This window comes from Carcharhinus amblyrhynchos, chromosome 31 (assembly GCF_965287045.1).
Source record: "Carcharhinus amblyrhynchos chromosome 31, sCarAmb.v2.hapA, whole genome shotgun sequence".
Classification (NCBI taxonomy): Eukaryota; Metazoa; Chordata; class Chondrichthyes; order Carcharhiniformes; family Carcharhinidae; genus Carcharhinus; species Carcharhinus amblyrhynchos.
This window is the reverse complement of record NC_137354.1, coordinates 17,674,844-17,690,749: the sequence shown is the minus strand read 5'-3', so window position 1 is coordinate 17,690,749 and position 15,906 is coordinate 17,674,844. Positions and strand designations below refer to the sequence as shown.

Here is a 15,906-nt window from a genome sequence, read left to right as displayed (position 1 = left end):
CTTCCAGATTGCATGTAATTTTCCACATAGATTATTTTCCCTGAGACTGATTGGGGGGGGAAGTAGAATCCCTCCCCCCTCAGGGGTAGGGGGTGGGTGGGAAGAATGAAAGAGTTATTGGTCAACTGGAGACCCTCTCATGCTGTACTGGTTTGGCAATAATATTTGCAGACAAACTAGAAATAACTCCCTGCTGCACTCCCAATAGCTGAATTGTGCCAAAAAATAGAGTTGAGGGGAAGAGGAAATGGAAGGTGTACTTGTCTATAGAAATTGGTGACTTTTTACATTCATTGAAAGCAATTTCCTGTTGTTTGGAACTAATAATTTTTTCCTTCCTCTTTAATAATATATGTTGGATTAATGTATTTGCGTCATCAGTGGTGCCCTTATTTGGAAGGGTGAAGGTCATGGATTCTTCTTGTTACATGGTCGTAGAAACACAGATCTGCCCTAATAAGTCGACTTCTGCTCCCTGCATTTCTTGGAAGACAAACTGTTCAGTGCACAGAAGCTGAGGTGGCTGAGGTTTTAGCTGCACTTTCCATAATGAGCCAGATTGGTTTCCAGTTGGGGAGGAAGCTGATATTGAATCACTAAAATGCCACGGTTTTTTAGCCTTAGAGATTTTTAAAACTGAGCTTCCTGCAGAGGTCGTGCATTTGAAGAATATGGTGTTCCAGATTTAATTGTGCCATTATCGAATTCCTGGGTACAAGCAACACTAGGCACTAAGGGTATTCAGACTTCCAAACTTTAATTACTTGTGTACAAGTGAGAACACAATACAATGCAAAACATTGCAAGGTGTTCTGTTGATTCATACAGAAAATGTAACAGTTATTGTTCACTGTGTCTTGCTGTTTGGAATTTTGTTATTGAAAGGGTCTTATTTTCATCCTGTGGCCAAGGCTGGGAACACAATGTTTATGAAACTAACACAAGGTTTAAATTAGTCGCTTATTCTGAAAGCACTGGCCTCATTGAAGGTCTTATTTGCTAATAAGCATTTTCCATTATTGACACAGTTGCTTGTCATAACTTAATTTCCACAATTAATGCCTGTTTGTTGCCTTTCTGTAGTCAGCTCACTGGTATTTGGTTGCCTGGTCTGGAGGGTATTAACTGTGAGGAGAGATTGAATAAACTAGGATTGCTCTCCCTGGAAGGATGGAGACTGAAGTGGGGGAGAGGCGGGGTGTGACCTGATAGAAGTTTATAAAATTATGAGAGGTGTGGATAGGGTGAACAGTTGGAAGCTTTTTCCCAGGGCAGAAATGACAATTACAAGGGGGCACAAGTTGAAGGTAAGGGGGGAAAGATTCAGTGGAGATGTGTGGGGGAAGTTTTTTTACACAGAGGGTGGTGGAGGCCTGGAATGCACTGCCAAGTGAAGTGGTTGAGGCAGATATGTTAGTGATATTTAAGACTTACCTGAATAGACACATGAACAGACAGGGAATGGAGGGAGACAGGCAGTTGGTATAGATAGGACAATTTGATTGGCGCAGGCTTGGAGGGCCGAAAGGCCTGTCCCTGTGTTGTACTGTTCTTCATTTTCGTTTGTTGTAACTTAATTTTTCACACCGGTATCTGCAGTATTTAACTGCTTTTAACTCGAGTTTCAAAACTTCCAGCAACCCCAGCGGTGCTTTGTTTGAAGTAAGCATCCTTAATCTTGCAGAACGGAGTGAATTAAATATTTGGCCAGAGGTGGAATCACAACTTAATTTCCATCAGCATCATGTGATTAATTTAGAGCTTGATCTCCCCACTTCCAAATCAGACAGGTCTTGGTTTGATGACAGCAGTGTGAAATGCAAATGTTTAAAGAAAAGGTTCTTTTTGTTGTTGCTGGAATCATTTTCCAGGAGCCGGCCGCGTTCTCTGATTTTTTTTTAAATCAGCAAATATCTCAGTAAAGCAGATCTTCTTGAAGTGCGTATGTTCTAAGAACCTCGGCGAGTGACAGTTTTGAAGTGCACTGTGCGTACGTTTGTTTGGAGTGCGATCTTTGCTCTGCAGTCAGTATACAGGAGCGGATCAAGTAATGCAACATGGGGTTCTGACAGATGAGCCTCTCTAAGTTGAAGCACACTTAATGCCTGTTTGTGGCCTTTCTGTGGTCAGCTCACTGGTATTTGATTGGAGCACACTTCAGTAATTACTAGAAGGCAGCCTTGAGCTCTGCGACTGAATTGGAAGAATAGCTTGGAAACACTTTTTCTGTGATGTAGGTAAGTGAGCTAAGTAGCTCAGTTGGAAAAACCTGAATGCTTTAAGGCATTATATAATATCGAAGCATTTGTGGTGTTTTCAGCCAATTTTACCATTGCACACAGTCTTTGGTGGATATTTTGTTTTTGGGGAGTGGAGGCTGTTCAGTTGTTGTGCAATGTAAAAATCTATTTAACCCATAGTTGTTACAGGACACGTCAATTGCTGGACCCTCTTGATGGTTTGGAGTGAGATTCTTTTTTTTTTGTATAGTGAGGAATGGTATGGTATTCTCGTACTCCTGATTCTGTACAGAGCAGGCTCGGCCATTGCAGACCAGCCAAGTGCAGTGGTAGTGAATAATGACTGATCTTACAAAGACCAAAGAAAAAGACAGCGCAGGAACAGGCCCTTCGGCCCTCCGAGCCTTGCAACAACCATGCTGCCCATCTGACCCTGAGGTATCTTCAGGTTTGGAGAGCTGATTTACACTGGTTGCTGCAAAACTCCAGCGTGCTCGCATCTCCTGAGGGGAGAGAGAATTGAAGACTGAAATTTACCATTTTTACCTTGTCAGCAAAGTGTGAGGTGATGCACTTTGGGAGGAGTAGTTTGATAAGGAAGTATACTATGAAAGATCTGACACTGAGAAGTTCTGAAGAATAAAGGCACCTTGGCATGTTTGTCCAAAGATCTCTGAAGGCAGAAAGGCAGGTTAATAGGATGGTGAAAAGGGCATATGGCACACTCGCCTTTATCAATCAGGGTAAATGTTACAAAAGCAGAGAGGTCATGATGGAGTTGTATAGAACTTTGGTGAGGCCACAGCTGGAGTACTGCGTGCACTTCTGGTTGTCATATTATAGGAAGGATGTGATTGTGCTGGAGGGGATGCAGAGCAGATTCACCAAGACGCTGCTTGGGCTGGAACATTTAAGTTATGAAGAGAGGTTGGATAGACTTGGGTTGTTTTCTCTGGAGCAGAGAAGACTGAGCGGCGACCTGATTGAGGTGTTTAAGAATATGAGGGGCATGGACAGGGTGGATAGGAAGCAGCTGTTCCCCTTAGTTGAAAGGTCAGTTATGAGGGAAAACAAGTTAAAAGGGAGGAGTGGGAGGTTGAAGGGGGGATTTGAGGAAAAACCTTTTTACCGGAATGTACTGCCTGGGAACGTGCAAACTCCACAAAGACAGTTACCCAAGCTGGGAATCGAACCCAGGTGCTTGGTGCTGTGAGGCAGCAGTGCTAACCACTGTTCCACCGTGCTACTCTGTGTTAATCTGTGGAGTCCGATTGACAAAGCTTGCCTTTGGTCTCCTAACAGTATAGCCATTGTTAAAATGTGAGTCTTCTCCAAGTGTAGGATCTGAGTTACAGTTGATCCTGGCTGACCCTGTCTCCAATGGAACTCTTGGGGCGAACAGTTCACTCATCACAGACCAGGGCCTGAACTTGGGACAAAAACAAAAAATGCTGGAAAATCTCAGCAGGTCAGACAGCATCTGTGGCTCGATTCTCTCCCCAATGTTTCACTTCTTGGATGACCCTTAGTCAGAGCTGCTGAACTTGGATCCCATCTTGAAGTGTATGTTTCACAGATGGCCTATACATGGAATCTATAACACAGGAAAGGCCCAATCTGTGAAACCTGGGCTATGTCCGTGTTTATATTCCGCACAGACTTCATCCCAGCAACTATTTTCTTCCCACCCTATGTTAGGAATGGGTTAACAGACCTTCCAGTTATATCCTAATTTGATATCAATTATTCAGTCGAAGTTGCTGATATATAAAGGGGCCACAGGTGGCACTGTTTTGTTGAAGGAGAATTGGGTGTGGAGTTGGATCAAAGAAATAAAGGTAGTTTATGAAGAAGCAGCACTCGTGTCTCCTTTACTGAACTACGACTGAGAGGCTTAGAGACCCTACCCCGGGTCGTCAGACACTTGGGGGAGCTCATGAGATAACATGTCCACTTAAGTCTCTGTGGCAGAAGGAAAGGCCTGATCAGGCCTTGTGATTTTTTTTTGGGCTGTTCCCCACACTTTCCCTTCCTTCCAGATATTTTTCTCCAGTAGGGAAGAGTCTAATTACAAAGCAGCTCGATGCTTATTCACACCCTTCCCACTGAGATAATAAATCATCTCTCATGGTCTTTTTTGTAAATTACATTCTGGTGTTTGGACAATAGTGATGAGTGATAATGTGGTTTAGCTTTGGTGAATATTAAAGAAAATTATTAGTGGTATGATTTCTATGTTTCCTCAGTCAGACAGACAGACTAGCAAAAGCATACATCCACTTTGAGTCTGTTGTTACGAGTAAGAAAAGTTAATTGATGAGCAGTTTGGTAAACAGATGAAAATAGTGCAATTATTATGAAACAGAAATTAGCAGCACAGAATGTTCCTTGTTTTCATGTTCAGTGTCTAATGGGTTTGGATCTGTAGCAGTGCGAACACAGTTGTGTAACTCCAGCGTTTGGTCTTCAATTTCTGACTACCTGTACAACCAGAAGATATGAAACCACTCGCAGTAGGTAGTCTCCTCGCTGCTCAGGGTGCTGACTGGATGCAGCGCAACTGGAACCCAGGTTTTATGGGCTTGTTGGGGAACTTTCTGAGCCAAACTTCACTTCCCCATGTTAGGCGGGAGTCCACAGTCTTGATCTTGAACTTTAACAGGGTGGTCAGCAAGATTCTCCATCCATGTATTTGCATACATTCACCTATGTTGCTAGGCTGGGAGTGAAATGCATAATTCTGATCTTGCTACCTATCGACAGGTACCACCTCATATCTACCTTCTATTGTATCTTACAGTCAAATCCCATTATCCTGTACCTTTGTGATATAATGTGGAGTTTTCCTGTCCTGTCTGTCGTGGGAGCATAGCAGGCAGGCAGATGGGAGGGTGAACCATGCAAAGGTCTGTTTCCCATTTTGGGGCAAGTGTGGTTGGAAAGTCCCGCCCATAGGCTGGAATTTTAACAGCACACCAGCCCGAAGCTAGCACCCAAGGCTAACGGAGAATATCATTTTGCGAACCCCCCTGAAGTGGGCGTGCCATTAAAATCAGGGCTGTCGTGTTTGTTTTTATTATCTTTTACTGTTTGTTCTGTTTTCAATTCCTTGTGCTTGCTTGTATTTTGTTTGAAAGAACGGGCTTGTAAGAATTTGTGCCCCCACAACCGAATATAAACTTGATTTTGTTTTTAATCTAGGACCTGAAGCCAAGTAACATAGTAGTGAAAGCAGACTGCACACTGAAGATCTTAGATTTTGGACTAGCAAGAACAGCAGGAACTAGTTTCCTAATGACGCCTTATGTGGTTACACGATACTATCGCGCTCCAGAGGTCATTCTAGGAATGGGATATAAAGAAAATGGTTAGTGTGCATTAAAATATGTGCATAAATAGAGGGACAGAAAACATGCTACTGACTCATACCTGGAAAAAAAATACTGCCGTTACATTTGCTTGTAAATTTCAAATAAGGGTTTTAATCTCATCACAGTCTTCCCATCTCTATGTATTTTGAATAGTTTCTAATGTAGATTTATTGAATAATGGGGACTTGAGAGTGGGTGGAGACAATTTTTGATGTATCCTGAAGTGCTTGAGTACCTGACACACCTGCAAGATTATTCTTGTTGGTAAGATTTTGTAGGAGCTGTAAACTGGTTCCTAGCTACAGTAAAAGTTATTTATTTTTCCTAGTTTAAGAAATCCTTAGTTGTATAAGTTAATAAAATCTATTTTGCATGGCACAGTGGTTAGCACTGCTGCCTCACAACATCAAGGATCCTGATTTGATTCCAGCCTCAGGTGAGTGTCTTGTCTGTGTGGAGTTTGCACGTTCTCCCCGTGTCTGCGTGGGTTTCCTCCGGGTGTGCCGGTTGCCTCCCACAGTCCAAAGATGTGTAGGTTTGGTGGATTGGTTCTGCTAAATTTTCCCTCAGTGTCCAAAGATGTGCAACTTAGGTGGGTTGGCCATGCTAAATTGCTGCTTAGTGCCCAAAGATGTGTAGGTTAGGTGGGTTTGGCCATGTTAAATTACCCCTTTTAATGATGTGTAGGTTAGGGGGATTGGACATGCTAAATTGCCCCTTGGTGTGTAGGTTAGGAGGGATTAAAGGGGTAAATACGTGAGGTTACCAGAAAGGGCCAGGGTGGGATCCTCTGGAGAGTCAATGCAGACTCAACTGACCTACCTCTGCAACATAGGGATTCTATGGCGCTAACTTGGTCCGTAACCGAGGAGTTGAGTAACTTTGTTCCATTTTTGTATATTTAGAATAGTGAAGGTATCCGTGATTAGACTCCTTTGCCCTATCACAGGAGCAAAACAGCAACTACTTAAAGCAAGAGCTTACAATCAATTTTTATTAAGGAATAGGCACTGACATTGTGTTGCCCTGGATAGCTTCATGCAGGATCTTTTGTTAGCAGTGATGTTTTGTTAATGTAGAGAGAGAGATGAGGTTGTTCAGTCTGTGAACTTTTCCACCTTTGACTCTTGAGTTTAAATTAATTCCAGACTATTACGATAACATCGAGAAATCCATATTGAAAATATTGACATGTTTCAGTCTGAAAAAGATTGCAGCAGGTTTTTTTAAGTTTATTTATTAGTGCCACATAAAGGCCCACATTAACACTGCAGTGAAGTTGCTGTGAAAATCTCCTACTCGCCACATTCTGGCACCTGTTCGGGTACACAGAGAATTTAGCATAGTCAATGCACCTAACCAGTGTGCCTTTCAGACTGTGGGTGGAAACTGGAGCACCTGGAGGAAACCCATGCAGACACTGGGAGAACGTGCAGACTCCACAGAGATAGTGACCCAAGACGGGAATCGAACCCGGGCCCCTAGTGCTGTGAGGAGCAATGCTAACGACTGTGCCACCATGCCGCCCTGTGTTAAACAACCCAGTAGTTAAAAAGATTTCACATGCCTGCTCCTTTAAAAGTGAGGGAGGTTAACTTTGGCATTCTGGTCAAAAAGTGCATTTTAATATTCTGGTGTCATCCATATCTTAAGTATATTAATTATTTTGTACCCTGCAATTTATATGCAGAAAATGTCAGCAGAAGTATGAGCAGAAGCTCCTTGCTGATAAGTAACTGATGTTCCCACAGTGCTGTATTTTGTTAATGTGCTGTTTCTGTGCTAAATTATATTTCGTGAAATTCATTGAGGTCATTTTCAGTAAATGCTGAAGAGATTCTTAATCCTTAATGAAAATGGGTAGTAAAGGAAAGTCTGCCAGAGCACCTGGACTGAGGGATGCAATATATAAAATGAATGCATATTTAATGGTAAGATTGAATTTGACATGTTGAGTATAGACGTGTTCTTTTTATTATTAATCCATCTGTACGTGCTCCTGTATTCTAAATGTGCTCCATCGCATAACGTCATGACTGCATTTGCCGTAAATTACAAAGTTAGTGGGGCGGGGGACAAATTGAATTGGTGCTACATTAACATCCGGATGATCTTCCAGCTGTGTGTAATGTTTCTGGGTGTCCGGCGCACTCAGTACATGTAAGACTTGTCGTGCTTTGATTCATAGACAAATCATTTTGATAAAACCTGCTGCAACCAAAATAACTTTCCCTTCTCTTATGCTAAAAACTTGTAGTGGACTTATGGTCTGTTGGGTGCATAATGGGAGAAATGGTTCGTCACAAAATCCTCTTTCCAGGAAGGGACTGTATCCTTAATGCTGCCTGCAGCGTCTGTGGAAAGGCAACTTGCGTTTGCCATTTGGCGACAAAATCCTTGACAATTGATACCATTTTGTTTTTTTTTTTAACTTCCAAGGGTTTTAAATTGCTCTCCCTTCCTGCCTTGATTTCAAATTATCCAGGTAGGACCTGTAGCAAATCTCCCCTGTGGAGGGACTGCATCTGGCGATGGGACATGCAGTCTCTGCTGGTTATTTTAACAATGTTTTCAAGTTTATATGTACTGACCATCTATGCTAAATCTGTTGTGACCATTTTCCTGTGGCCCTACATTGCTGGCCTGTTTGTGCCTGGCCCGTGCAGGTTCTCAGAATCTGAGTGCCGCGGTGAAGAGAGTTTAATTGTAAAATTCTTCAGTTGCTTTGTAATTCCCAGCCTCGAGATCCACTTGCTCACGTAAATCGTCCACACGATCAATTCAAAAAACATTCTCTCGTCGCTGGTAAAGAAATAATTAACGGCTGCATGGAAATAATTGTGGCGAGATTGACCTTTCTGAGCAGGATTAGAGTGAATCATTTTTGTAATTCCGGGTTGCCGTTCAGGCACCAGACACAAACAGCCGCCATCGCCAGCATTTTCAATATGTACCAGTCACATCATAAACTGTCCCCGTGTGTCTGTTTTATCTTTTTTTTTCTGTTTGAATCCGATTTCTGCATGTTAATTTCATGTCATTGCATTTTGTTTTCAGTTGATATCTGGTCAGTTGGGTGCATTATGGGCGAAATGATCAGAGGTGGTGTGTTGTTCCCTGGTACAGATCGTATCCTTCCCTTTAACCTTGAGCAGCATAGTGTTCAAGAGCTCTGTTTAGTAGTCCAGAATCCCGTGTGTTTGCAAGTCGTTGTACTTGTTTCTTGCTTCCTGTGTTAGGATGTTGCATGGACGAAGCAGTTTTATAGCAACATGCGGTTTTCCTTGCATGTCTCATTGATTCATCTTGCATTTCTGTCGATGCAATGAAGTGATCTAAAATTCAGGTTTAGCATTGAAATTCCAGTACACCGTTTTACAGAATGGTACGTACGACATGGGGCTGTGTTCCAGATCTCCCTTTTACCCAACCGTTCTGCGTGTGTTTTGATCTCTGTCTCCTTGTTGGGGGTGGGGGGAACGCGCGTGGGGAGTGGAGGCCATTCGCCATGTGGCATTTCTGGGCAATATCAGTTGACCAATTATGGAACATCTCATTTGAGAGTGTGAAGCATTTCAAACAGTTCTAAAATGAGATTGGGTTTAATCTATCGGTATGCTGTTATCCAGCATCTTGTGAAGTTTCTTGCTTTCTTCTTGTGTCTCCCCCTCAGAAGACGATGGATTCTCATTAAGATGTAGTCTCACTGACGTTACACATAAGCCCTGTGTATCAGAAAGGTGAATGTGTCTTTTTTTATTCTTTATTCATTCATGGGACATGGGCATCACTGGCTGGCCAGCATTTATTGCCCATCCCTGCTTGCCCTTGGAGGGCAGTTGAGAGTCACCACATTGCTGTGGCTCTGGAGTCACATGTAGGCCAGACCAGATAAGGACGGCAGATTTCCTTCCCTATAGGGACATTAGTCAACCAGATGGATTTTTCCGACAATTGACAATGGTTTCATGGTCATCAGTAGATTCTTAATTCCAGATATTTTTCAGTGAATTCAAATTCCACCATCTGCCATGGTGGGATTCAAACCCGGGTTCCCAGAGCATTAGCTGAGTTTCTGGATAATAGTCTAGTAATAATACCAGTAGGCCATCGCCGTCCCATGGATGAAACTACTTGTAAGAATGCTACAACTTTCCCTCTATAGTGATGCACACAGACACCATTTCCCCCACCCAAGGTCAGTGAACTCAGCACAGGCCAGGAATTGAACCCTCGATCTTTCTGCTGTTACATATTACCATACCACTAGTAATCCCACTGCACCATCAGGGAACCTGTGTAGCTTACAAATTTATTTCAGTTGGCACTTAATCTACTTGACATCAGCAGTTAAGTGTACATTGACTTTGTCTAAATGGGCTTGGTGAGCAGGAATTTATAAGCCAGGGAACTGACAATTGTGCTTAATCAGAATGACACCACAATATCAAATCGTGTTGTCAGATGAGCTGAAAAAATTCTTATGAATATAGTTTAGTGTTTTAAAAGTGCCTAACTACTTGGTGCATGAAAATATTAATGATGGGCGTTAACAGTTCAGAGAGGCAGCCTCTGAATTTAAGGTGGCTGTATTGATATTAAACCTTTCACTATTTCACATTGTAAACCATTTCACCGAATCACCTTTCTTCTAAATTCATTCTGCCTCTTGTTTTTAGGTTTTTTAGCCATGCCTGAGACTTATCTTGTTTTAAGTAATTTAGTTGGGATTTGCGCCAGATCCGTGCGGAAAGCCACAGCTCTTTCTGCTGATGGATTTGAAATTGCCGCGGGTTTTTGTATTCTATGTACACACCCCCCACCCCCCTGCTGCTGGCTTGTAACTTTCCAAGGTGCTGAACGTAAACTTTTAAATGATAGCCTGGTGGAAATTCCCAGCTTGTTTGTACAGCTGCTGAGAATGGCGCTGCAGCCTTCAGTCTGGTTCGGGATAAATTTATATCCAAATTTCCAGCAGTTTGTTTTCCGTTCATCCGTTTCAAGGACCTTGGAAATTCTGCTTGGAGCTTTGAAAAGGTGTTTATTACTTTTAGGATATATTTCATTCAATCCCATCCTGTGCTTTCAACGCTTGTATTTTCTGCTTTCAAAAGTGTTATGTTAGAGTCGCCCACCGGCAAGTAGATTTAAAAAGACCGAAGTTATTGAAACGGCCGGGCTCTTTTTTTGTGTGTGTGTGTGCGCCTCGTCTGCAGTAGTTTTCTCAGCTACCTAACTCTAGATATTGATCAGTGGAACAAAGTGATTGAACAATTAGGAACGCCAGCCTCAGAGTTCATGAAGAAGTTGCAGCCCACAGTCAGGACCTACGTGGAGAACAGACCCAAGTACACGGGCTACAGTTTTGAGAAACTCTTCCCAGACGTCCTCTTTCCTGCCGACTCTGAGCACAATAAACTGAAAGGTAACGGGACCGTAGGTTCTCTTTTTTTTTTCTTCACCTGTTCATGCATTTACCTTGCTGCTCCTCAGAATTAAAGTATGCTGTTTGGAGAGAGTGTAAAGAGAAAACAAAGAAAATTACTGTACAGGAACAGGCCGTTCGGCCCTCCCAAGCCTGCACTGACCATGCGGATTGACTGAACTAAAACCCCCTACTCTTCCGGGGACCGTATTCCTCTGTTCCCAGCCTATTCATGTGTTTGTCCAGACACCCCTTAAAACTCACTATCATATCTGCTTCCATTACCTCCCTTGAAGTAGTTCTACTACACCTCATATCAGTCGCTCTGGACTTGGGCTCTCGCTAATGCTGTTGTGTTGAAAGTGCTTCTCAGACTCTGTATGCTCTCTCACACACACACACACACACACACACACACACACCCCTTCTCCCCCCCCCCCCCCCCCCCCCCCCCCCCCCACCCCTCCAAAGACCTTTTGCTGAGTGTTCAGTGGCCAAATGATCAGACTGTTTGGTGCTGTAGCCTCAGTCACAAGTGTGACTGAGGAGCAGTCCTCCTTGGGGTTTGAAATCTTTCTGTTCTCTTTATCCACACCTTTTTATTCATTCATTCATGGGACATGGATGTCACTAGCTAGGCCAGCATTTACTGCCCATCCCAAGTGGCTTGCTGGGCCATTTCAGAGGGTGGTTGAGAGTAAACTACATTGCTGTGGCTCTGGAGTCACATGTAAGCCAGACCAGGTAAGGACGGCCGATTTCCTCCCCTAGAGCACATTAGTGAACCAGATGGTTTTTTTCTGACAATTGACAATGGTTTCATGGTCATCAGTAGATTCTTAATTCCAGATATTTTTTAAATTGAATTCAAATTCCACCATCTACAGTGGTGGGATTTGAACCCTGGTCCCCAGAACATTAGCTGAGTTTCTGGATTAATAGTCTGATGATAATACCACTAAGCCATCACCTCCTCAATGTGTCCAACTTGAGCTAACTTGTCCCAGTGATGATCTGTTTGTATAACGGGTCCAGATTGAAATGTAGATTGTTTGCAAGTTGAGTGTTTTGGTTATCGAGCTACAGGGATGCTTCCACCAGCAACACTGGTGCCACTGCACTGTACAACATTTCAGATATTGGGCTGCTAAATTAGCATTGTTCTGTTGTCTTGTTTCTGTTCTTGCAATTGACGAAACTTCCAAAGCGCTATTTATTCTCGTGACACTCGGACCCTCTGATTGATAAAGCATCAAACAAAATATCTACAGAGTTGACCCTTTGGCGATGATCTCTGATGATCTTTGAGCTCTCCAGATAGATCAATAAAAAAAAATGCTTTAGTTTGCTATTGTCTGTTCAGGGAAGACCATCATAGATGGCAGCCCTTATTTAAATGGAGTAGCTACCTTCCAAATGATGCTGAGTAACTCTTAACATTTCGCAATGCTGAAGGGAGACCCATTATACCTGTGTTGGTTCTTTGAAGACCAGTCCACTTAGTGCCATTCTCCTGTACAAAGTCCCTGTTGCTGACGTTCTGAAGCTGTATCGACTCAGCTTGTTGAGTTGGGGGGAGGGTGGAACTGTATCTCTAACTTGGTGTCAGCTGTGGCTCAGCGATAACGCTTTCAACTTTTTGGGTCAGGAGGTCATGCTTTTGAGCTCCATCCCAGAGACCTGAGCACGTAGTCTGGCCTCACACTCCAAAGCAGTGATAGACAACCTGAGCTAGTGAGTGGGCTGCGTGAGCGACCCTCCTTCATCTCAGTGGGACACAGGATTGAAATCAGCCTCGTTCACTAACCGTGACCTCATGAATAATATTAAATATATTTAAAACACACCGAATATTTCATAATGAGTTATAGAAAATGCTTCATCATTTATATAAAATCATAGAATCCCAGCAGTGTAGAAGAAGGCTATTCAGCCTATCGAGTCTGCACCGACCATAATCCCACCCAGGCCCTATTCCTGTAACCCCACATATTTACCTGCTAACCCCTTGACACCAGGGGCAATTTAGCATGGCCAGTCAGCTTAACCTGCACTGAGGGAGGAAACCGGGGCACCCGGAGGAAACCCATGCAGACATGGGGTGAACGTGCAGACTCCGCACAGACACTGACCCAAGCCGGGAATCGAACCCGGCTCCCTGGCGCTGTGAGGCAGCAGTGCTAACCACTGCATTTGAAAAAGTACTTCATTTACTTCCTGAGGCAGTGAAAGACAAGATATGAATGCAAGTTAATTTGTTTTTCTGATGGAAGAAATGAAGTTGCACAGTCCTCACTTTGTTTCTTACGTGTGGTTGGACAAATAAGCTGATCACTCTTCAGTGGCAGAGAGACAGCTATTTGGAGATTCCCCTTTCTATTCCTGGATCTCTGGTTAACCAACCAGCAACACAGTTCTGAACAACCATTCCAAAATCATTTTTAATGCTTATTTTAACATGTATTTGATGATGATAGATGTCTGGGTTTATGATCTGTCCAGTATTTAACTGGAGGTTTCCTTTCTGTGTTACAGCAAGTCAAGCGAGAGATTTGTTGTGTAAAATGCTTGTAATAGATGCAGCAAAGAGGATTTCTGTGGATGATGCTCTGCAGCACCCGTACATTAACGTGTGGTATGATCCAGCAGAAGTAGAAGCGGTAAGGTTTCATTTGTTTTTAATGTATGTGTGAGTGTGTAATGCTGATATCTTTGGACATGCAACCTCCAGTTTTAAGTTCATTTCTGAAATGTGAAACGATAACAAAGTGTAAACCTTGTCAACGTGCAGTGTAAAAGAAGTTCATTTTCAGTGGGTAATAGAAATCCGATCTTGAGAATATAATACTAAGATCAGGAATTGGCCATACAGTTGAACCTGAGTCACGAGAATTGTCTTTTGGCCAATAAAGCTTAGTTAAGTTTAGAAGCGCAAAGATTCTATGAGGGTCAGACATAAGTGGTTGGGTGGGTGGAGAAGTGGTATACTCTTCCAAAATATTAACCTGCTTCTCTATAGATGAAGATGTACAGCCATCAATAAAATATTACTTTTGCACATTATTTATGATCCTCTATCATATAAAGTGTAGGGGAAAACCATCCGAGGGTTGGTTTTGTTACACAATCTTCAATAGCGGCTAAAATCTCAGCTCAATCCAAGAGAGAATTCCAGGCAGTGTAACCAGTTATAGATGCACCTACAACAGTTACGGTTCTGTCTCCTCAACTGGGCCACCCAGTCTTTGTTGAATTGCTGATTTTTGCTTTGATTTATTATTGTCACATGTATTAGCATACATTGAAAAGTACTGTTTCTTGCGCACTATGTACACAAAACACAGCCTTCATAGGGGAGAAGGAAAGGAGAGGGAGCAGAATGTAGTGTTACAATTATAGCTTGGGCGTAGAGAGAGATTTAATATAGGCTAGGCCCATTTAAAAGCAGAGAAGAAGCTGTTCTTGAGTCGGTTGGTACGTGAGCTCAGATTTTTGTGTCTTTTTCCCAATAGCAGAAGGTGAAAGAGAGAATGTCCGGGGTGCATGGATAATGCTGGCTGTTTTTCTCGAGGCAGTGTAGACAGAGTCAGTGGATGCGAGGCTGGTTTGCCAATTGGTCAGGGCTGCGTTCACGACCCTTTGTAGGTTCTTGTGATCTTGGGCAGAGCAGGAGCCATACCAAGCTGTGATGCAGGCGGAAAGGATGCCTTCTATGGTACAGCTGTGAAAGTTGAAGCCAGGGGAGCTGGTCTGGGGAATTGTGGGACTTGCCATGACACACGTTGCCAAAGCAGCGCAGAACATCAAAGGGATTTACTGACAAGTCTGCAAACATTTTTTCTTCGTGTGTGATTAAAAATCAATGGAATCTTACCGCTCCTCGTCGCAACCCGTGCCCCCCGACTCCTATCTATTGTCTTCATGCCTCAATCTCTCACCTTCGCTCCCTTAAATCCTGAGCTAATAAATGCGCTGTGATGTCGCTTTTTCTCTAAACCCTCAGAATGCTGGTATTTTTGGGCAATAATTGAGCATTTTGTTAGCCGAAGGTATGTCATTCTACAAGAATAATGCTTTCCTCTATATTGACTGCGTGGCTGAGAGAGTTAATTGTGTTGACATTCACTACTACAGTGGCATGGACAGTATGTACTATGCTGAATTATTGGCGAGTATTTAGAGGCTTGAACGTTGCAGACTCTTCTCAGGCCCTGACTTGCAGCTAATGTATACTCTGCATTCAGTCAGGCCGTATTTCAGGAAGCAGTAAATGAGCAGAAAGCCGTTGAAAGCAGATTTGTCCCCCTCCTTGTGAGTTTGTATGCCGCCTAAAGGTCTTTTCCACAGATTGAGGGTTTGCCTAACAAGATTTCAATTTTATTTTTCCAGCCACCGCCCAAGATATATGACAAACAGCTGGATGAGAGGGATCACACTATAGATGAGTGGAAAGGTAAAGAGATGTTTCTTTGGAACCTACAATGCTTTGTCTCTGCTGAAAGCTGAAATATTCATGACCTGAACTCCACTTGGATTTAAAAGGCAATGCGTATGCACACTCGTGTTAAGACAGGAGTAGCTGAATTTTAATGCGTAAACTGGCATGTGATTGCTTGTCCCAGAGCGTTGGTGGACTCTGGTTCAATCCCAGCCTCGGCTGCCTGTCTGGAATTTGCGCATTCTCCCCGTGTCTGTGTGGGTTTCCTCCGGTTTTCTCTCACAGTCCAAAGTTGTGCGGGTTAGGTTGACTGGCCGTGCTAAATCATCCCTTAGGCAAGAACTCTACAGCCTCGCCCGCCACAGAAACGGAATGGGCGAGGGTCCGACAACGGAACCTCCATTGACCTCAGGCTGGAATTTCCGGTTTCGC

The 15,906-nt window shown here is 43.2% G+C and overlaps 1 protein-coding gene across 3 annotated transcripts in view; it reads left to right on the top strand.

The window, feature by feature from the left end:
* The window catches only part of mapk8a (mitogen-activated protein kinase 8a), a 108,690-nt gene that overhangs the window by 84,116 nt on the left and 8,668 nt on the right, over positions 1-15,906 (top strand). For 2 of the 3 annotated variants that reach the window (XM_080215643.1, XM_080215645.1), the window contains exons 6-10: positions 5,442-5,607; positions 8,669-8,740; positions 10,854-11,036; positions 13,572-13,696; positions 15,426-15,489. In XM_080215643.1, the coding sequence (XP_080071769.1) occupies positions 5,442-5,607; positions 8,669-8,740; positions 10,854-11,036; positions 13,572-13,696; positions 15,426-15,489 (610 nt within the window). Of the gene's footprint in view, positions 1-5,441; positions 5,608-7,868; positions 7,941-8,668; positions 8,741-10,853; positions 11,037-13,571; positions 13,697-15,425; positions 15,490-15,906 lie in introns of all 3 variants that reach the window. The other variant, XM_080215644.1, reaches the window with a different exon arrangement.